The sequence below is a fragment of the Mercenaria mercenaria genome, chromosome 2, assembly GCF_021730395.1.
Source record: "Mercenaria mercenaria strain notata chromosome 2, MADL_Memer_1, whole genome shotgun sequence".
In the NCBI taxonomy this organism is placed as follows: domain Eukaryota; kingdom Metazoa; phylum Mollusca; class Bivalvia; order Venerida; family Veneridae; genus Mercenaria; species Mercenaria mercenaria.
In genome coordinates, this window is record NC_069362.1 from 34560233 (window position 1) to 34584397 (window position 24165).

The following is a 24165-nucleotide window of genomic DNA, read 5'->3' on the forward strand; positions in this document are numbered from 1 at the left end:
AAAACGTGTTTTATGCAACAGTTTAATAATATGAACTGAAAACTGATACAGATTGTATATTTTGTAATACCGGTTGTAGCCTTGAGTATGAATCATCCAAGATGTTTCTGAAGTGAACACAGTTAACAGTCTATATATGTTTACAAAAACTTAATACAGTGTTTCTTTTACTTTGTTCAGATGAAAATTTTATCGTCAGTGAAGAAGACTTTATAGAAACTCACCTATGATCATCAATTTTTACTGTAGACTTTATAAAAGATAGCAGCTGATCCAGAAAGTTGAAACACACATTTGCTTTCCAGGGATTGCTTATATCCTGAAACAACACAAAAGGAAGGTCCTAATGGTGTGTACAGTTCACTCTGCTTTATGAATTATTCTAATATGCATGTCTCTGTTAAAACACTCTTACACTAGAATGACATCATGTTAACATGTGGTGACAGCAAAGTTTGTTGTGACCAAGAAAGAGCGCTTCTATATTTTATCTAGTGTTTTAGATTAAATCGAAATATTTTATAGCACAACAGTGTTTTAACACTACTTATACACTCTGGTGGTTATACGTCATACATACAATTTCACGAGGGCGCTATTATGCCCAACGTATAACCATCCATTGTGCATAAATGGTGTGAAAGCACTCTTGCTATAAATTATTTCTTAAGTGAAGCATTAGACAAGCTTAACACTAAAAATATTTGCTATGACTATGTACACATTATTGCGAGAAAATATTGTTTTTGTCAACTGTTTCAGCTCTCGGAGCTATTCTATAAGTGAAGTTAACAAATACAATTTTATGAAGTCAAAACATTTTGAGAGAGCAAAGTGTAACGATACTATTTTGAACAAAGTTAAGGAACTTCAGATTTATTAATTACTGTTTTTTGTAGTTGAATTAAGTGACTTTTTAAGAATAATTGAGAGACTGAAGGAAGTTCTGTTCGATAGTTTCAAAGAAGATATTAATATAAATACTGGGGTTCTCAGACATACGACTATAGAGTGTTGGAATCGTGTTGCAATTTTTTTGTCCATAGAGATGAATCACTGAATCAAAGGTGGCAAAACATATAAAATGATTATAAAAAGACTATACAAGAGGGCCATGAAGGCAATGTATCGCTCACCTGATCTATTGGCCTACAGAACATCAAGATTAACATTCTGACCAAGTTTTACAAAGATACTGTCATAAATGTGGCCTCTAGAGTGCTAACAAGCTGTTCTTTTGTTATGATCTGGTGACCTAGTTTTTGACCATACCCGACCAAGATTTACATTTGACCTAAAGATCATCAAGATTAATATTCTGACCAAGTTACATTAAAATAGGTCATAAATGTGGCTTATAGAGTGTTAACTAGCTTTTCCTATGATCTGACCTGATGACCTAGTTTTTGACCCTACCTGACCCAGATTTGATCTTGACCGACAGATCATCAAAGTTAATAGTCTGATGAAGTTTCAAGAAGATACAGTCATAAATGTGGCCCCTAGAGTATTAACAAGCTTTACATTTGATTTGACCTGGTGACCTAGTTTTTCACCCCACCTGACCCAGATTTTAACCTGACCTAAAGATCATCAAGGTTAACATTCTGACCAAGTTTCATGAAGATACAGTCATAAATGTTGCCCCTAGAGTGCTTACAAGCTTTGCATTTGATTAGACCTGGTGACCTAGTTTTTCATCCCCACCTGACCCAGATTTAAACTTGACCTAAAGATCATCATAATAACATTCTGACCAAGTTTCATTAAGATATGGTCAAGAATGTGACCTCTACTAGCATTCCTTTGATTTGATCTAGTGACCTAGTTTTTGACCTCACATGACCCAGGTTCGAACTTGACCTATAAATCCTCAAGTTTAACATTCTGACTAATTTTCATGAAAATACAGTCATAAATGTGGCCTCTACAATGTTAAGCTTTTCCTTTGATTTGACCTGGTGACCTAGTTTTTGATCCCATATGACCAAGATTGAACATGACCTAAAGATCATCAAGATTAACATTCTGACCAAGTTTCATAAAAATACAGTCATAAATGTGACCTCTAGAGTGTTAACAAGCTTTTCCTTTGATTTGACCTGGTGACCTAGTTTTTGATCCCAGATGACCCAATATCGAACTGGTTCAAGATTTTATTGAGGGTAACATTCTGACCAAGTTTCATTAAGATTGGGTCAAAATTGCGACCTCTAATGTGTTAACAGTGAAATTGTTGACGATGGATGGACGGACGACAACGGACACAGGGTGATCACAAAAGCTCACCTTCAGCACTTTGTGCTCAGGTGAGCTCAAATTGCTAATTTTCCATAGAAAATAAGGAGGTAACAATTATTTCTTCTGAACTTGCACAGGACATAGGCTGTGTATTGTACCATCAGACATAAGACATAACATACCTTGGCAATTTCTGGTAATTTCTTTGTGCTAAATGATTCCAGCCTGTGTACAATTCCATCATCATCTCTGTATCCACACACTATCTCTGGTATACCTACCAGGAAACTCTGAGCCCACCATTTTATCAACTTGAACCTGAATTTCAAAATTTCATTTAAAAATGCTACATTAATTTCTAAAATATACTGTATGCAATGATCAGTGAGAGAACTAAATCAATTGAAACATTCTCTGATGCACTGATCTTACTTGGTGTGTCCAAGACTGATATATTAATATTATAAAGCAATTTAAGTTAGAACCTAATGCTTTATTTTGTTTGGTTTTAAGTCACACCATCATGATTTAGGTCGAATGGCAATTTTTGAAGGTTTTAATGGAGGAAAACTGCAGGTTCCCCTACAGGAATTATTTCGGGTACAGGCAAGGCACCCCCGAGTAGAACAATCAACCTTTCATAAGCTGGTTGGACGGCTTCCTCGCATATATATTGTACCAGATTTATATAGTGTCCTTTTCATGACTAACACATTCAAAGGCGCTTTATAAACAAAGGCATCAGTTAATACTCTTCCAGTTCAGAGCGATCTGACTAGCAGGACAGGGTGAGACAAAGCTTCCATAACAGAGAGAGTGAAATCTTTTGAAAGAATTCTACTCTAAAGTGGGGTTCCGAACTAGCACAGGTTAGGCAAGCAATCCAAAGCCGTCAACCTTAACCACTCAGCCATAGAAGCACCTAGAATCTGATGCTTCAGATTTAAAAATTCAAGGTGAAAAATAAAAAATAAAACAAAGTAAGTGAAGGAGTCTTACTTGGTAGAGATATTCTTATTTCATATAGTATGTAGAAATGTACAAACCTTTTAAAGTTTACATACTGTCTGGGATGGCTGAAATCTCTCGATGTTTTAAGCTCTATGTAATGTTTGCCATACACATCATCTGTATATACAGCATCTACCTCACCACTGTAAACTGAAATTGAATTACACTCCATTAAAACATGTCTGACCAGCAACAATAGTAAGATTCTGTCACAGGTGAAGAACACTTACTAAGTGTTGCAGGGTTGCATCATTATTTTCTTTATATCCCAGTTCCTTTTTCCCTTTTTTTCTGCCATTTAAAATGTTGAATAAATAAATCAATGCATGGACAAAGGTTGTTTCATAAATCTGCGGAATTATTTTCTCAAAATTATATTTTTCAATCAAATTACATGGAAATGCTATTATATCATATTTTATTTTAAAATTGGTTAATTTTCTTTGAATCAAAGAATTAGAGGTATCTATAGCAACCAATATTCAGCATTTTGAAGCACATCATTATTTCATGCATTTCAAACTTACCCAAAGTGCCATAGAGTAGTCAAACTTTATGTAATTTGGTGCGAAAGAAACCAACATTAGCTTTACGTCTCGACGTCATTTTCTAAAATTTTTAAGACGTATTGAATGGTTACTTCCCAACAGCGTTTTATCGCCATGACTTCCAACAATTGCTTGATGTCAATGGATGAGATTGAGATACGTCCCATGGTGACATTTTGTGTGGGACGCAAACTTTCTCAGACGAAAACACTTAAACAAATTAAAAACTCGGATACATTACCGTGTGAAAAGACATTTTTAGCTCATCTGTTTTTTTGAAAAAAAAAATGAGTTATGGTCATCACTTGATCGGCGTCGGTGTTGGCCTTGCCTGGTTAAGTTTCATGTTTAGGGCAACTTTTCTGCTGAACTATCTAAGCATTGCTTTAAAACTTGCAACACTTGTTCACCATCATTAGATGACTCTGTACAGCAAGAGACATAACTCCATCCTGCTTTTTGCAAGAATTATGGCCCCTTTTGGACTTAGAAAATGTCAGATTTCTTGGTTTAGTTTTATGTTTAGGTCAACTTTTCCCCTAAACTATTAAAGCTTTTGCTTTGAAACTTGCAACACTTGTTCATTATCAAAAGCTGAAAATGTACAGCAAGAAACATAACTCCATCCTGCTTTTTGCAAGAATTATGGCCCCTTTTGGACTTAGAAAATGTCAGATTTCTTGGTTTAATTTTATGTTTAGGTCAACTTTTCCCCTAAACTATTAAAGCTTTTGCTTTGAAACTTGCAACACTTGTTCATCATCAAAAGCTGAAAATGTACAGCAAGAAACATAACTCCATCCTGCTTTTTGCAAGAATTATGGCCCATTTTTGACTGGAATATATGAGATTTTTTGGTTAAGTTTTGCATTTAGGTCAACTTTTCTCCTTTGCAGTCAAACCTATTGCTTTAAAACTTGCAACACTTATTCCTCATCAAAACCTCAGGCAGGGCTTTTTTTCCGCTATAAATCTACCTCCTGTAAAAGGAGGTAATCCCAATGCAAAAAAGTATGTTTTTTTCCCAAAGTTGAATTTAAAATTCTCAAATGATTATACCTTTTAGGGTTTTTGCTGTTTTAAGATAATTTTGCTGATTTGTATGTATATTTAGGTAAATTATCATACTGTTGAACAATTACTGAAGTGCAATTCATCAATATTTCACACAAAAACACATTTATGTAGATTTTGGTAATTTGCAAATTGTCCCAATTAAGACAATTTCTGAGAGCATTTTCCCAATTCCACCAGTGTCGGTGGCATTCCCAAATTGATGAAAAAAAAAGGGCCTGAGCTGACACTGCACAGCAAGTACTGTAACTCTGCATTGCTTTTTGCAAGAATTCTGGCCCCTTTTGGACTTAGAAAATCAAGGGTAGGTTAATATTTCTATTATACAGAGACAAAAAAATCAGATGAGTGTTTGCACCCGCAAGACGGTGCTCTTGTTATACAAGTGGCATGAGAGATTCAGAGATGGCAGAACTTCAGTGTTTGACGATAAAGGATCAGATCGTACGACATCTTCTGTAACTGTGGGTACCGCGGAACTGATAAACAATGATAGAAGACTTATGTGCAAATGTGGCACAAAAGCTGTAATACTGTTATTCAATCAGGCTTGGTTCAAGATTACATTTGACCAATGGGTACATAGACACAGAAATGAGTGGCCACAGGTGGTGGCTACATCGAAAAAGTCAAATGCACTCTGCAATTTGACATTTAAGTGACGGTAAAATTGACGCCAATGTGCTTTAAGTAATACTCGGTACTACTTTCAATGTATCACAACTATTTTTGGTTTGTAAGTAAGCCTTAAGCAAACGTTTCTCAAGATTATTTTGTTTTTTAGTATTTTATTCCTAAAGCAATTCCACAAACTTATGAAACAGCCCTCATATATACCTCAATATATCACTTAACTTATGAAACAGCCCTCGTATATTTGCATGTCATTTTGACCATATCTGATATAAAGTAAAATAATAAAAAGACCAAGGTAAAATGAACATAAAATTGCTAGACCAAGATCCATTCAAGCTCTGAACATAGGTCTTACAACCTTCAATACTCACCCAAGGAATGAGAGTTTAGTCTTGAACGAACAACAGTACAGAAAGCCTCGCAGTTGTTGTATGGAGACTCTGTATCAGGAACACCAGTGGGAGAATCTGCAAATTTACAGGTTAATTCTATTCAGTCTATATGAAACACCTTGGTTATACAGAACATGTTCAGATGTCTCTTACTATCTGCTTAGTCAATCTGAGTCATTGTTTTCTTAAATAATTCATTCATTGACAATGAAATTCATGAACTTATACATATCATTTCGGTAGAGATCAAACATAGGAAGAAAGACTGTTTACCTGCAGCATCACTAGAATTGACCTATGGGAGAAAACACTTGATGGATATTCTCAAAATCAGATCCTGTGTGTCTATCTCACCATTCTCTCATTGGTCTATGAGCCGCACATTGCCAAGATTAGTTTGGTACAAACTTAAGATTTGTACACTTAGTGCAAAAAATAACTTCATTATTATCTGTAGTTTATTGTGTGTTAAAATTAACAGCCCATAAAACCAACCTGCAGTTAAATATTGCTCAAACTTCCATCCCCAACAACACATTTCATCATCACGTTTTGTCCTCGATGCATTCTGTTGCTTTTTCTGCTCTGTTTCAAACTCACACAGGTAATATGTTCCATTATAAAGAGTTACAGCTACAAGCCAGCCTTCTCTATTCTCATATGGTGTACACAAGAACTTTGTATACAACCCTCGCCAGCAAACAAAGTCTGTGTTCAGCTGCCTGAAATACAACACAAAAGACTAACAAGGGTGCCAGAATGTCGCAATACATGCCCGTCACAGCAAATTTCTTTACACTAGCACCTGTATTTGAAAATGGAATTTTAATTTTGTGGTAGTAATTATTGTAATTCTTTTGTTTTTCTAAATCCACATTAAAACTCCTTACCAGGTAGAGATGGCTTAAAATACACCTAAAATTTGAAAGTAGCATCTATGTTGTACCACTGAAAAGTGGTCTTGGTTTTTCCCTACGGTCAATTATAAAAAAGTTACAATATAAGTTATTTACAGTAACAACTAAGGGAAGATAAAAAAAAAAAAAAAAAAAAAAAAAAAAAATCCCCCCAAAAAAATTGTAAGTCCACACAAAAATCCTTACCAAGTAGAGATAGGTCAAAATACACCTCAGAATTGGATGTAACATGCATGTTGCACTACAGAAAAGTGGTCTCGATTTTTCCCTACGACTAGTAATGAAAAAGTTACAATACAAGCTATTTAGAGTAACAACGAAGGGAAGTAATTCTAAAGAAGGGACCTGTGCATGACACTTCGTCTCATGATGGTGTACAATTGTGCCAAGTTACATCAAAATCCCTCCATGCATGAAGAAGAAATGCTTCGGACAAAGTCATTCTTGTATCTGACCATTGGCCTCTAAGTGTGACCTTGACCTTAGACCTAGGGACCTGGTTCTTGTGCAAGACACTCCATCTCATGGTGGTGAACATTTGTGCCAAGTTGCATCAAAATCCCTCCATGCATGAAGAAGAAAAAACGCTACGGACAAAGTTTTCATTCTTGTATCCTTTGACCTCTAAGTGTGACCTTGACCTTAGACCTAGGGACCTGGTTCTTGCGCATGACACTCCGTCTCATGATGGTGAACAATTATGCCAAGATAAATCAAAACACCTCCATGCATGAAGAAGATTATGCTCCAGACAAAGTCATTCTTGAATTTGACCTTTAACATCTAAGTGTGACCTTGACCTTAGACCTAGGGACCTGGTTCTTGCGCAAGACACTCTGTCTCATGATGGTGAACAACTGTGCCAAGTTTCAGACAAAGTCATTCTTGAATTTGACCTTTAATATCTAAGTGTGACCTTGACCTTAGACCTAGGGACCTGGTTCTTGCGCAAGACACTCCGTCTCATGATGGTGAACAAATGTGCCAAGTTTCATCAAAATCCCTCCATGCATGAAGAAGATATGCTCCGGACAAAGTCATTCTTGAATTTGACCTTTGGCCTCAAAGTGTGACCTTGACCTTAGACCTAGGGACCTGGCTCTTGCGCAAAACACTCCATCTCATGATGGTGAACAACTGTGCCGAGTTTCATCAAAATCCCTCCATGCATGAAGAAGATATGCTCCGGACAAAGTCTGTGGATGCCGCCCACCTGCACACCCGCCAGGGGCGTTCCCATAATACGTCTTGTTTTTCAAACGTGCGTATAAAATTTTTAAGCAATATTTTGAACTACATCTACAAGACAGCAATATCAAAGCTGTATGTATAACTCAAGATTCTGTCCTTCAAGTGACACGAAAGCTGTCAATTGTCAGCAATATCAGTATTAAGGTCACATTATATAATAGTACATTTTTGTATGAGATATTTAAGGCAACTTGAGACTGATGATCACTGGGAAAGTTTGCTAACAGCTTACTCGGACTGATTGGTTCTATGGTTTGTAGCATTCATGACATTGCTAAGCCGAAATAACAAGCTGATTTCAACAGCTTGATAAGATACAAACAGATCACTGTCCTTGGAAGGACGGCAAGTATAAATCATTGAATAATGCAAAATGAGTTAGGAGAGAACCTGTCAAGATAATCATTTCATGTATAAATGGGCCATGATGATCATAGAATGCTCAACTTCCCAGCTGAAACAGGTAATAAATTGGAAGGGAGCTATCCAAGCAACACTTCTGCCTAAATGCTTTGAAGGCATGAAGGGGGCAATTGGCCGGATATGCCTCCGTGGTCCACTCGAATGTAGTCCATATCAATATATAGTGCAATTTTCCCGCGTAGTAAAGGCCCTTTTCATGCCAGATATAAGCTTTATTGATGCTTGATTGTAAAAAGGAATGTCCGCAGATGATTTTAAGCTACGTTATATGCTTCAAAAGTTGATTTGAAGCTGCCTTGTAAAATGAAAGTGAAAGTAGGTATTTCCTGATGTCTACCTACGCAATATTAGCGTTTCCATCACGTGTCTCAGTCACGTGACCATGGTTTCACTGCATTATGGTCGACCCCATATTTTTTGGGTATATTTTGATTGCCTAAAGACAGACCTTCAAGACAAGGGTAGTCTCACAGGAAGTGAAATGCTAGAAGTCTTGATAAAAATATGTTATAAGTTGTTAATCTTATATAGAAAATAGTAGCGGATGCATTTAATACCTTCATACCTAAAATGAGAAATTCGCACTTCGTGAAAATTGCTTGAACCGATGTAAAACTGGTACTTTCTGGTCAGAATTGAGCAATAAGCACCATTTTAAGACAAACATGGCGTATCATTTGCATATTTTGGGCAAATTTGAGATTTTTTCGGAAAGTAGGCAAAATTCTGTTTTTAAGGTGATTCCCCACATCTCTGTTTTGCATCAGCGACACCATTTTTTTTTTTTGTACTTCTAGCTGTTTCTTGTAAACTAATTATAGAAATAAGAAAAGTAAGGCCGTATGATACTATATTTAATGAAAAATTGGCATTATCTATGCCCCTGACACGTTTTTTGCAGGTGTGGACTGTCTGTCTGAATGTGGCATAATTCCGACAGTAGCCATTCTTTCAAACTGAAAGTTGGCAAAATTGTTGACAATTGACTTACGTACAGTAATTGACTGCAACAGAACGATTTTGAAAACTTTGGTATTTCTTAAAAACTGCCATGTAGATTTTACAAAGAGCCATATCCTGTAGAGCAGACTAGCCCTCTAACCTTGTAGTCATGTTTTTCAAACACTTCTGAGAAATTATTTCTTACCTGGATTAGGCGATGTTTTTTAAATATTTTTATATTTTTTTTAGGTCTGGTAGCTTGCTTTTTTGTTGACAAACTGAAAACAATTGAGCATTCGTAGTAGATGGTCATAGAAAAAAACAGTTTTTTTTTGTATTCATATGGGTTTATGGGAGTTTGAAATTTCTTCATTTTTTGGTGTGGCGTTTCTTTGTTAAATCAAATTAAAATTATCAATCTTGGTAAGGGGTCACCCAAGAAACATTTGTGTAAACTTATTTTGAAATTGGACAAGGAATTTTTGAGAAAAATAGTAGAAAATGTATCCATGCCCTCTTGCACCCATGCCAAACAGGATTTATTTGAACATTTGGCAGAGGGACTCACATCTGCAAGAAAGCATAGTCTTGGCAAGATCAAAAGGATAATAAGAAATTACCAAAACAACACATTCATACTAGTTTCCACTGTTATGTTTTCATCAGAAATATCATCGTACAATTACAAACGATGTCATCTGTTTAGACGTCAACATCAATTTGACAAAAGACTCAAATAATGAGTATATATATTGTACATATAGGTAGGGATCATAACAGTATGGTGGGTATCTATTGCAAAGATACTCACAACCCAGAGCTCTAGATAACTTTTGAACCTAAATGGTACAGTACTCATTTATTTTTGCTGGAAAGTGTATTTTACTCATTGATAATGTTGTTTATTTGCAGTGTCATGTGACTTTCTCATTGTCATGTGTATCTCGTGAATGCAGCGGTTAAAATGAACAAAAGGGAAGGTAACCGCTGTGAGGAGCTTAAGAAAAGGGCACCTAGAAGCAAAATTAAAGGGAGGTAATAAAATGGCAATAAACTATCAAAATAATGGAAATTAAATATTATATAACACACTTTAAAATATCACAAAGATGCTAATATTCCACCTAGCAATCCTCTAAAATAAAGTCTGTGAGAGAAAATGCCATGGTCCCCACTGGGGCTCGAAACCCGGACCTCGTGATCCGTATGCTGACACTTGAGCCACGTCGCTGAAGGGTTAACTCAACAGCATGGCTGTTGAAAGTGGCCTATAAACCTACTTTCACTACACCTGTATAACATAATATCTGCTATAACACCCTAAAACACTGAAGAAAAGAATTTTATTATGTAAACTTTGCGATGCATATGAAAGTGATGCCAGATGGTTTTGTGTCAAGGCCTGCTTTACCTCGATATTCAAAAGAGCCTTTTGTTCTTTCAAAAGTACAGTTGGTTGGTCAGTTCCGGATCATAGGGGTTCCGGATCACAGCACTGTTTACACTTACACGACGAAGATAAACATTTAGTTCTTAGCATGAAATTTTGTTCCAATAAGAGAAATAACATATCAAAATATAAGTATTACAGATCGCTGGAATGTGAAAAAGAAATCATATTTTTTTCAATCCACGTGATCCGGAACTCACGCAACAGGGACGCAACACGATCGAGAAACCATTTTTAAACAAGAAAATATTTTTATCTTTCAAGTCTGTCAAAATGTAATGATTGGATTGGCTGATAGAAAACAATAATCATTTCACAGGTGTCACAGTGCATTTATAAGTTTTACTCCAAAATGATCAAAGACTGACCAAAATGATCCGAAACTGACCGGGGTGGTGACATCACTGTTGCTGCTGCAGAATAATTATTTACTTTGAATTTTCAAACCAAATGTGGTAATTTAAAAAGCAAAAGGATTTTCCTTTCTCCCTGTGCAAAAATTTGTTTTAAAAGATATATTTTCGAAGTTCTATAACAAATATAGCCCTTAGTGATCCGGAACTGACCAATCGACTGTAATAAAATTCTTGTAAAAGTTACCGCTTTGTTTCCTCATTTTCTCCTTTGATTGCAAACTTTTCCATATTCTCTGAAATCCAACTTAAAATGTACATGTAATTAATAGATTCTTTTACAGTTTCATCTTTCCTGATCATTGTACTATAACCTTCACATAAATTAAAATGTACCCTGTTTAAATCTGAAGGTTTCACATAGTATTTCAGCTGCTTTCTTGAGTGTTCAAATTTTCTGTTGATGTCAAGTGAAAATGAACCTATTTCAACAGGCTGCCTGAAAAATGGAAAGTTTTTGTCAAAATATCTATGATTTCTTGTGTCAAAGGACGTATCTCTAGTTCCGATGTAATCTTCTTTCGCTCTTTTGTGTTTAAATGAACTGTCATTGTTTTCTATGCGTCGTTTCGAACACATTTTGCAGAAAGAAATCTGCGAGTTTTCCACAAAATTGTTTACAATTTGTGTGCTTCATGAAAATGTATTGTACGTGATAATCACAAAAAATAATGCGCAGGCTAATGCCCGTTCTGCGGTATCAGTTTTTGCCTAACACAGTTTCCGTTTCGAAGTCTATCTGCCTTCCGTTATTGTCTAGCTCTCTACTGGGACGTAGACATTTTCGTGCGCGTTAAGCCACACAAATTGTTAGTAGAAAATAAAAGAAAATACGAAAGGAAAATTTGTTATTGATTAAAAGGATAAAAACAGGAATGCTTGAGGCCTGACTCCTAACTCAAGTTGGATTTGTTTTAGCTGTGGTGTTCCAAACTTCCTCCACGTTGTCCAACACGCTATCCTCTGATTCTATGAACACGTCCATAGCCACAGAAAAACACTTACAGCATCCTCTCCGACGTATCAAGCACACCAGAAAGCAGCAATGCATCGTCCAGTTTCAGCTCTGCAAACCACTCCATCAATCGCAGACCAACACCACCCAACAAACCTTGAGCCTCTAGTTTGCGGGTACTCGTAATAAACTTCCAAAGTCTGAGGGTGAAACGTACATCCTACTGGCCCCTCCTAGAGAACTGGACCTAGACATCATTATTGGTAGTGAAACCTGGCTGTACCCAGCGGTACATGATCAAGAAACCCTCCCTGCGAGTCATCACTTCATAGCCAGACAGGACAGAACCCTAGACCGACATGATGGGGTTGTCATCGCCGCCAAGGACTCTATCATCGGCACATCCCTGAAGCTTGACACACACGCAGAGATCACGACCGCCTCCCTTGTAACCAGTGGCAGAGCACCACTTATCATAGCCTCCATAATACCGCCCACCAAGCAGTGACCTAGCCTACATGGAGAAATTTGCAGACAGGTACGCCACCTCCATCTCGCCTACCCCACTTCGACCATCTGGTTGGCAGACGACATTAACCACAGAAATTATTTAAGGTCGATTGTGAAGGAAGTTTTACAACTTATATGAATCACTCTCGACACCTCATTCCTGATGGAATCCATCACCACGAGGGTATGAAAGAAGAGGTCAGTTTCCCTTTTAATGCTGAGCGCCAAGCAAGGGAGGTACTGGTACCATTTTTTACGTCTTTGGTATGACGCGGCCGGGGATCGAACCCACGACCTCCCGCACTCGAAGCGGACGCTCTACCACTAGGCTATCGAGGCGGTTGTTGACTGGGGCTCGTATACCATCGCTGGAAACAACAACCCCAAACAGCTTAATCAGCTCTTCCTGGACACAGTCATTGACACAAGTTCTGAACAGGTAGTCAACTTCCCCACCAGGGGGAAACAACATCTTGGACCTATTTATCACCAACCGTCCATTACTAGTTAGCCGTTGCGAACCGCTGCCAGGCGTCAGCGACCACGATGTAGTTTTCACCCATGCACAGACTTCAGCAGATCGTTACAAACAACCCCAAGAAAGATATTCCTCTGGAAAAATGCTGAAACGACCAACATACAGGCAGCTGTCAGAGAATTTAGCCTTGATTTCACCACAAGATATAACCCACATACAGACATCAACACCCTGTGGACAACTTTCAGGAACTTTGTAGACCACACCATCACAGCCCACGTTCCTTCCAAAATGACCACCTCTTGCTACAAACAACCCTAGATATCCCGGAAAGCCAAACACCTCTCCAGAAGAAAGAAGAGAGCATTCCGACGGGCAAAAGCTACAGGCAATGAAGCCGACCACATCCGCTAAATAAGCAGATCACCAAGGACACCCGCTACGAATGCAGATAGGCATACACTAGATACATCTGGGACATGGTTAGAACAGACCGCAATCCAAAGAAACTGTATACCCTAGTCAGGAGAAGAGGTGCTACAAAAGTGGCATATCACCCCTGAAAGCTAACGGTTTCACCCACAGCGAGCCAACCACCAAAGCTACCATTCTGAACCAGCAATTCAGTGGAGTGTTTACTAGGGAAGACACCTCCCACATTCCATCACTCGGAAATAGTCCTCATCCCGACATGCACAGTTTCAGCATCGGCGTCAAGAGTGTGCGGAAACTACTTGTTGACCTAGACCCACACAAGGCGACCGGTCCCGACAGCATCCCGACAAGGTTCCTGAAAGACTACGCAGAAGAGCTGGCACCATCATTAGCACTTATTTTCTCTGCATCTGTCGACCAAGGCCAAGTACCGACAGACTGCAGGCACGCGAATGTCACACCTTCAAAAAGGGAGACCACAGTGACCCTGCCAACTATCGGCCGATATCGCTTACCTCAGTATGAAATAAGATTATCGAGCACATCCTTCACAGCCAAATTATGGCCCACCTCGATAAACACAAGATACTGTCAGACCAACAGCACGGCTTCAGAAACAGGAGGTCTACTGAGAGCCAGTTTATCCTCGCGATATATAACCTAGCCACAGGCTTCGAGGAGATGGAACAAATCGACGCAGTCTTGTTCGATTTTAGCATGGCATTCGATAAGGTTCCCAATGAGCGAGTTGCCAGCGAGCTAGAGTACTGCGGCATCAGGGGTAACCTTCTGCAGTGGATACGCAGTTTCCTTGCAAACCGTACACAGCAAGTCTTAGTAGAGGGAAGATAATATGATACAGCCTCAGTCACTTCAGACGTGCCCGAAGGATCGGTCATCGGACCCCTACTCTTCCAGCTCTACATTAACGACCTCCCACTGCAAGCCAAGTCCACAACGCGCCTTTTTTGCTGATGACAGCCTCATGTACAGGAAGATCAGCACCACACAGGATGCACAAGCCTTACAAGAAGATCTAGATAGATTTCAGCAATGGGAGCGCGACTGGCAGATGTCGTTCAATGCATCAAAGTTCGAGGTTATACGCATAACCAGAAAGTCAACCCCTATCAAGGCAGCCTACTACATCCATGGCAGTGAGCTCCAAGTAGTAAAAGAAGGCAAATACCTGGGCGTGTACCTTGACGAGCAACTCTCCATAAACACCCGTGTCACCAAAACAGCCAAAAAGGCAAACAACTGCCTTGCCTTTCTCAGAAAGAACCTGACAAACTGCCCACAGGAAGTCAAGGCACAGTGTTACCAGACCCTCGTAAGGCCTATTCTAGAGTACGCCAGCTCTGCATGGGACCCTCACACACAGACCAACATTGACCAACTTGAGGCCGTCCAGCGCCGCGTAGCACACTTTGTGAAGGGCGATTACCGCACCACTAGCAGTACTAGCCAAGTGGTGTCTGATATCGGCTGGCTACCCCTCCAAAAACGTCGTTCCAACGCCAAGCTGGTCATGACTTACTGAATAGTTCACGGCCTTGTCGACATAACGCCACCAGCGTGGTTTTTCCACCCTACCCCCATCAACACCCGTGTCCACTCCATGAGACTCTATCCTCCGTTTTGTGGCAAAGATGTCCTCCATCACTCCTTCGCCTCCGCCACAAGACTATTGAACCGGCTTCCACAGGATGTCATCATGGCCGACAGCGTCAAGGCTTTCAATAGGGCCCTGGCGCCATCATCCCACTAAGCTGCAACGTCGTTTTTATCTGCTTTTACTTTGCACTGTAAATAATTGAGCTCCGCACACACCACCTTGTACATACACCATTGTACGACGTTGTCCCAGAGTGAGACCTGTACAGCAACGGAAGAAGAAGGATGAAGAATAAGGTTATGGTGAAGTTCGTTCAATGTTGCAAACAGGGCATTGTGATCCAGTTTCTGTAAGAGATGAGATGAGAAACTTGGTCCAACCCATTTGCTGTTCTTTTCATTTCAATATATGATTATTTATTATGTATGTTATGTATATATGTAGAAATGAAAATTATATGCAATAAAATATGATTAAACCAAAAGAAAAAAAAATAAATAAAACAACAACAAAAAAAAACCCAACAAAAAACGAAACTTGGTCGGAGAGGAATCGAGGAGGACTGGTCGGAGTGATAGTTGTTGTCTGTTCCTTTGGCGAGATCAATAGTAGTAGTGATAATGTAACCGTTATATTTCTGGGGTTACGGAAGCCACTGGGATAAAACCTGCAGAATCCAAGGAACAAGTCTGTCATGTAACTGCATAAATGTGACTTCATTTTATACAAAACAACAAGAATACAAAGTATAACAGTATTCAGTGAACTAGTATATGAAAAATATGAATGCTAAATGAAAGGTATTTATTTGCCATAAATTACCAATAAACATGTGGCACACATGTAAAATGCTGAATATATTATGAGCAAACAAGAAGTATGATACTTATAAAATATAGATATACTGTCTAATAAACAATTAATCTATCATTACAATATTCTTTCAAAATGATTAGTAAGAAATTCATTATACTCGAACTACCGTTTTTTTTTCGCGCAGATTACCCTAATATAACTTCAATTATAAATAAATGGATATTCAAAATACAGTGTCTGGAAAGAAATGACTGAATGTATGTGAATAAGAAATTATAGTCACAAAATACACGTAATACATTTCTTTATAGCAATTGAACATTGCAATTATCATTACATTACAACAAATCATTCAAACACCTAATAAAACTTAACCGCAATATACAAGATACTAAAGTAAATAAAATGATAATAATTTTCTCAAAAATATAACAAAATATCTTACCTGCAGAATCCAAGGAACAAGTCTGTCATGTAACTGCATAAATGTGACTTGTTCTTCAGTTCTGGGATTCTGCTTATATAGGCAAGATGCCGATGGGCAGATGTTGTTGTTTTAATAATGTATTTCTAGGTGGCAATAGAAATCTAGTTGGACAGTGGAAGTTATGTCACCATTAGTACAATTTTGTGTAATAGTATCATTGTTCCTAACAGTTTGATAAATTCTATTATCTATTTATAAGAGAAAATGTACAGTATCAATAAATGTCAGCTAGAACGATCAACAATATTAACTATTTCCAATAGTTAAGTTATCACTTGTTATTAGAAAAATTTACCTCACTATTGTAACCTGTCCAGGCAACATCTGGTATATTGATATTCATGAGTGTCCACTTATCAAGAACAAAAACTGTTACTACAATAAATTGGGAATCGCAGTAACGCCTTTTGAGAACCCATGCTGTCTGTTATGATCATTACGGTGTAAGTCTAAACGGTACATTTTGTTGCTGTGGATGATATGATCAGAACCTTACTGGATACTGAAATCAAACAGGTCGGCCGGTAGTTTGAGGGACAGGTCGGAACGGTTGCTTTTCTTGAAGACCGATGAGATGTCATTTGAGATGTTTCCAAGGTATATATAGGAAACTGAAACACCCTGGCCAGGTATGGCGACAGTTTCTCAGATGCAAGTTTGAGTTGTCTTGTCGAATCTTGTCTAGCCCCGCGGCTTTGTGTTGACATGTATGGTGTTGGGATGCGGGGTATGACTTAGAATTAGAGTTGAACGGTTCAGTGCATTTTTGTGAACACCGAGACGAATTCACCATTTAAAGTGGATAAGGCAATAGGAGAGATCGTGTTTGTATCCGTTGTATTTTCTATTTTTAGTACTGATAAGACAGATATCAGGTGGGCAGACGCCGAGCGTTCATGCCTTTTGTAAACAGTGATGTTTTTCTAACGGCATAAACTTCCTTAAAACACAAATTATATGAATAATTTTTGGATCAATGGAAAGTTTATAAAACAAGCAATTTATCAATAACTTTTAGTTATTGTTTCGAAGTAAAATATATTAATTATGAATGCTTAACTTACAATGTTTTTCTAAAAGTTTTGAACATCGCTACGCCGCTATTAAAGTCATATGTCATTTAAAATGGTTAAACATTTTAAAAAGATAATTGCATAAGAAAATATGAAAATCGTAAGCAATTTAAAACTTTTTGAATATTTAAAATTGTTAAATAAACGAAAAAGTTATTAAAAATTAAATATTCCGACCCCATACGTAAACAATGTAAAAACAATTCTTCTTGAGAGCAGACATGCCGAAGCTATCCTACCCTTATACAGTCCCAGAAGACGTTGGGGTTTTCGTGGTATTAGTAACATGTCCGGGAAATGTTTGACATGAATGCAGCGGCGTAAGCGTTAAGGCTTTGTGTTTGACAACTTTGTACTTTTCCCAGTCTGCCGGAGTGTTGGATTTCCTTTTGTACCCTAACCAACTTCTCTTCAACCTTGTATAGCAACTGATAATATTGCTCGGATCTGGCGGAATGAGTTCTCCTCGTCTCTGAGATGTTGGCAGCCGTTTATGAATAAGTTCCATAGCGTTACTTTCTACTGTAACAATGCTCTGATATTATATAGTCGTCGTGTTGTACAACTTTTACAATTCGTTTCGGTCTGAATGATTGTAGAGAAATATTTGAAAGTAATGGTTGGTGCCTGCCCTTTCACCACCTCAAAAGTTGTACGAAAATGTTAGCTGTTGGAAGCCTTGCCTCTATTAGAACAAGGTCTAGATCCCTCTGTATGGGAGTAATGCATCCTATATGTCTGGTTCTTTTAGATCTTGGGGAGGAGAACACTGCACATTGTTGAACACGCACTGGATTGTCAATGCCACCTTGCTGATACAGATCCAAGACAATACTCCCGGGCTTAAACTTTGATTGTAAGAGCGATAAGTAGGCGCTTGTCTGGCAGTTTGTTGGACAGTTTCTGAGGTTTCTTCTCTAGTGAGCCTAAAGTGGAGTTTAATCGCTTTGTGGTGTATATAATGTGTGTTTTCCGCTTAAAAGATCATCGGATGATGCCTAGTTACAGATGTTTTTGGGATTCGTTTCTGGATTATTTGGATTTTGTACACAGTATATCAAATTTCTTGGCAATGAGCTTCACGCCCAGTCCTTTTACAAAGTCTTGTTGAAGTATCCTGTCATCTTTGATGTGTTAATGACACTTTACAGTAGACAGTCATCTGTGGAACATGAACCTTTCTGGCTGATCATTTGTGTGACACAGAAACAACAAGGGCATGTACACTGTGTTTTTGTTGGGACGCCGAAACGTACAGCAATCTAGATGTTTTTTCTTTTTTTCTACGACCAGTTACATTTCTCATTGAGTGAGAAAGATTGCAATTCATTTGTGTATTTGTCTGCGGATACCATGAATTTCTTTCTCTTTTTCCGTTTTGGCATTTTCTGCAATTTGTTCAGATGTTAGATCTCTCTACCTTCTTATAGAAGCTTGCCGTGTCCTTGACTTGACAATAATAATGTGACATGTTGTGCCGTGCAAATCTTCACTCGGATGGAATGCTGCCCTTAATTTCTGCTATTTTTCAAAATGTCTTTGTCTGAATGAAACGATCTTCAACATCTTGAGAAAATCGCCCCAAAGTTAAATATGTGCTTATGTCCCTGCTGTTCGGGTGAAAACGACGAAACAATGGCAGCATTCGGTGAGTTATCTTCCCAAATGATTTGATAGGTGTCACTACGAGCGAATAGGTCCTATCATGCGGTGTACTTTCGGCTTAAGGTTTCGATGGAGGCCTTGAGAAACAAAAATCAAACAACACCAAATCATAGAAAGAAAGAGTTGTTTGACATGAAAATTGAACAGCATGTAAAACATGTATATTACTTAACGAAACAAGTGTTAGTATACTGATATAAACATTGAATTCCGGAAAAGGGCTGCCTAAAGGGGCTCCACTTCCAGACAGTTAAACGCCTTTAAAAACTCACCATTTTCAAAGAACAGTTACACATGTTCGTTTTGATGCATTTGCAATAGCGTGCGAGTGGTGAAATTTCGCCTAACAAGTGGAACACAGTTTTCAGCAATTGTTTATCTTTATTTCTTTACAAATGGCATTCATTTTCAAAGGGAGACAATTGTTCCCGATTATTTTAAGTACAAATGGCATTCATTTTCAAAGGGAAACAACTTTTTCCGATTATTTTAAGTAATCTTTGAGAAAAAGTTGTCTCCCTTTGAAAATGAATGCCATTTGTAAAGAAAAAATGATAAACAATTGCTGAAAACTATGTTCCACCTTGTTAAGTGAAATTTCACCACTCGCACGCTATTGCAAATGCATCAAAACAAACATGTGAAACAGTTCTTTGAAAATGGTGAGTTTTTAAAGGCGTTTAACTGTCCGGAAGTGGAGCCCCTTTAGGCAGCCCTTTTCCGGAATTCAATGTTTATATCAGTATACTGACACTTGTTTCATAAAGTAATATACATGTTTTATATGCTGTTCAATTTTCATGTCAAACAACTCTTTCTTTCTATGATTTGGTGTTGTTTGATTTTTGTTTCTCAAGGCCTCCATCAAAACCTTAAAACTCTTTTGGTAACCTTTCATGCGTTTGACAGCTGCATAAAAAAGTGATTAAATTATGCCTGAAACCAATTGTGTTGCACCAAACTGTTCAAATAAAGGGACATACCTCTTTCATAAGGACAAAACACGTAGAGATGTTTGGATACATGCTATAAAGCTGGGAAAAACCAACTTCGAGAAATGGTCACCTCCGAGCAAGTTGTGTTACGTTTGTAGACATCATTTTAAGGAAGACGATTATTATGGATTATCTTATGCTGATATGTTACATAATTATTTTGTGAATACCTCATGTCCATTTTATATCTTGCATTATATCAATTTTGTGAGACCTTGGAATAAAGTGAGATGACAGGAATGTGTTCGACGTTCGGACTGTATCAGTTTTCGGACATAAATTTGAACGGTTGTCTAGAAGTCTGGTTAATCTAGCCACCGCCTTAGTAAAAAGGTTTTATACTGTTGTAACCAGTATTTTAAGTTTGTTGCTAAAACTAGATTTGTATTATAATTAATGTAAACATTTGCAGACATACAGTTTTTTTTATAAATGTACCTGTTGGAAATAAGCTGTACTTAAGGCTTTTACAGGATAGGCTTATCCTGTTTTTTTTTTATTTCTATCATAATGCTTTACCACAGTCGCCAAAAATATGTCTGTGATATCAGACTATGTTTTGATATGCTATATTATGTGATATTTCTTGTGACTGTATGATAAATAATTGTAACTTTGTATTTGCACGAAAAAAAAATATATCTATCTGTCTACCTGTAATCAGTTTTATTGAAGGAATTTTGACACGTTGTTTTATTGTGTTTATTTTCAGGTACTGATCGACATAAGATGTCATTGAAGAAAACCGCTGTGCCTAGTATATTTTCATGGACTTATCCCATTAAGAATTCTTTGTCAAAAGAACGGGATGCCCGGTACAATGCAAGAAGTGCAGTGAAAAGAAGGAAACTATTTGAAGATATTACGAACAAAATGGAGGAATCGGAGGCAAGAGAACAGTACTTCGCCTCCAAAGTTGATCTGGTTCCTGTCGAGGAGATGGAGTTTATCGCTGCAGTAGAGGAGTTCGTTTGTGAAGAACCAGCGTCTTCTGAGCTAGAAAGCGTACAATCTTAAATTATTGCTGAAATTACCGTTGACTTGGAAACACAGACACCTAAATGCCCAATGTATTCAATATACAACTTTGAAAAAGATGACCCAGCTGTTCATTTTTACACTGGCCTTGAAGGTTATGTTAAGTTTTTCTTCGTGTTGAATACGCTAGGACCTGCAGCATACTGTCTGAACTATGCATATTATTCAGTCACTAATATCAGTGTTGTTGATCAGTTTTTTCTTGTTCTCATTAAACTACGGAGACATACGACAAATTTTGAACTCTCAAGAATGTTCGGTATAGCAGAAAGTGTGATACGTAACATTTTTGTTACGTGGATTATTTTTATGTAGTGTAGGCAGTGGGGTGAACTAGACATTTGGCCCAGTCAAAAACTTGTTAGGTATTTTGCACCCACAAGCTTTAGACGACATTACCCAAATACCAGAGTAATAATTGACGGAACGGAATGCCCAATAAGGAAACCTAAAAATCCAACCGCGGAGCAAGCAACTTTCTCCACATATAAAAATAGAAACAATGTCAAGGTTCTTGTTGGTGCTACTCCAGGTGGGTTGGTGTCTTATGTGTCGCCATCATATGGTGGATCTACAAGTGATCGTCAAATAGTAGAGCGCAGTAGTTTAGTGAGGATGTGTGATCGAAATGACAGTATCATGGCGGATAAAGGATTTAATGTGTAGGATATTTTTGCACCAAAAGATGTCCATATAAACATACCAACTTTCTTTAAAAAGAAAAACAGAATGTCGGGAGAGTCTGTTATTAGGGACAGTAAAATATCTAGTAAGCGTGTGCATATTGAACGGGTAATAGGTCTCGCAAAGACATACAAAATTCTTGCTGAGCCATTGACTGCAACTGAAATTAAGCTATCATCAGAAATTATATTTAGCTGTTTCATGCTATGCAATTTTAGGACAGGAATTGTTTCAAAATATGCTTAGAACCATTTTTTATTATTGATGCAACAGGTTGTTTTCAGTTTGTGCATTTTTAATGTCCATAGGTAAAGTCCTGACCACAGCTTGAACTATCGTTGTTGTACAAATAGTAGCTTAGCAACCATAGCATTTTACTGAATAATAAGATACAACAGAAAAATAAGTGATGAGTTCTAAAACTGTTCTTTCATATGTATTTTTTTTTATTTAGGTAAAGGTTCAATTTTAGTGAAGCATACAAGCTATTTATTTAACGCTACTGTCGCTGCATGTAGTTGCTGCTTGCATCTTAGGAAAAGCTAGCGGTCTTTGAAGATACTTGATATTAGTAATTTTAGTTAATCAGTACTGTACCAAGCAGAATTTATGTCTTCTAAAAAAGTAAAAAAAAGTCTGTTCAACAAGTAAAAAAGTAAGATTATTTATCATGTTTGTTATTCTGTTTTGTTCAACAACTCTCATAGATATTTAAAGAAATACACCCAACATATAATAATTTGGTCAAAGGTTTGAATATTGCCTAACATAGCAGAAGGTTTTATTGAATCTATTGTTTCTGATTACCTCCCTTTATTGTAATCACTATAATAGTTCATGCGCATTTTGAAAAGATATAATTGTAAATGTATGTACTTTATCAATGTCATCTATTTGGATAGCTGTTTCTTCTGTTTTTAACATAAGAATTAAAGGCACTGGCCTACAGATTTAGCTACAAAAATCTTTCTTTGAAATCATGGAAGTTTGGTCATATTAATTATGAACATTAGAATATGAATTTCTGTTTCTAGAATATTTTAAAAATTCCAAATCAAAAACAAAGATGGCCGCCTAGGGAATCAACCCCTCCCCACGACTCAGCAATAAAAACATTTTCCGGATGTCGTAACCAATAGAGCTACAGATGAAGTAGAGAATTTAAGACTTCGAAAAAGTAAAAAGTTGTAAAAACATCGATTTCTCATGTGTTTCGGTCACATTAAGTTTTTCAGTAATTAAGGATTAAAACTTTCTTCAGAAATATAGCATTTATTTAAAGATATCTAATTAAAGTATTTATTTTGTTGTGGAACGATCTGGAAGCCAGTGGCTTTAACCCTTATCATGCAGGTCACGATTAATTCTGTCTTTGTGACCAGTGTAGATCATGATCAGCCTGCACATCCGTGCAGTCTTATCAAGATCTGCACTGTTCAATATTCAGTCAGTATCTTTTTGTTAAGCACCCCTTTTAACATTTAATGGTACTGTCCAAATTGAAAGATGGACAAATTCATTATAGAAATTTAGCAGGGTTAGATAAAGCCTTTTGGAATTTTTGTCATTTCAAAATGCCGGCCAGTAATATATAACTGAAATATTGTTGCAGCACTTATTTCTAGTAACTCACATTTCCATTCATTTATGAGCAAAGTGGGGCTAGCTAATTCAGCTAGTTGAAAATACTGCTAAATTTTACTGCTGTATGGATGCTTTGTTTCAAATAGACAATGATTACTCTAGATATATTAAATTTGCATAAAATTTCCTCCCCACTGGCTTCATATTGATTGTTATCATAAAAAGTGTGCATGCCATGTGTCCTGTTCACTCTAGGGGGTTCAAGAGCTATGTCATTGAAGCAGACTTTTCACTTCCTGCTCCCACTTTGGTGTTAATTCATAATTGACTTCACACTTGCTCCTGTAATTAAATAATGAATGACAAAACAAACAAGAAGGCATAAGGTTTTTAAATCAGCATGTAGCATTTTGGTATCTTTTTGCAGTAATTTGGACAGTCTGATGTAAAGTAATGTGTATAATATGTTTCCTTAATACTTTTAACAATGTGAAATAATGTCTAATAGGTCTCACATGTGTGTGTGTGT

General features: G+C 37.4%; 1 protein-coding gene across 3 annotated transcripts in view; it reads right to left on the bottom strand.

Moving 5' to 3' along the window:
- LOC123563690 (decapping and exoribonuclease protein-like) overlaps positions 1 to 24165 on the bottom strand; it is a 32985-nt gene that overhangs the window by 2094 nt on the left and 6726 nt on the right. For 2 of the 3 annotated variants that reach the window (XM_053534825.1, XM_045356642.2), the window contains exons 3-7: positions 6398 to 6624; positions 5882 to 5977; positions 3288 to 3402; positions 2424 to 2559; positions 225 to 319 (exon numbers count right to left, since the gene is read on the bottom strand). In XM_053534825.1, coding sequence (XP_053390800.1) covers positions 225 to 319; positions 2424 to 2559; positions 3288 to 3402; positions 5882 to 5977; positions 6398 to 6624 — 669 coding nt within the window. Of the gene's footprint in view, positions 1 to 224; positions 320 to 2423; positions 2560 to 3287; positions 3403 to 5881; positions 5978 to 6397; positions 6625 to 11485; positions 11942 to 24165 lie in introns of those variants that run through there. The other variant, XM_045356641.2, reaches the window with a different exon arrangement.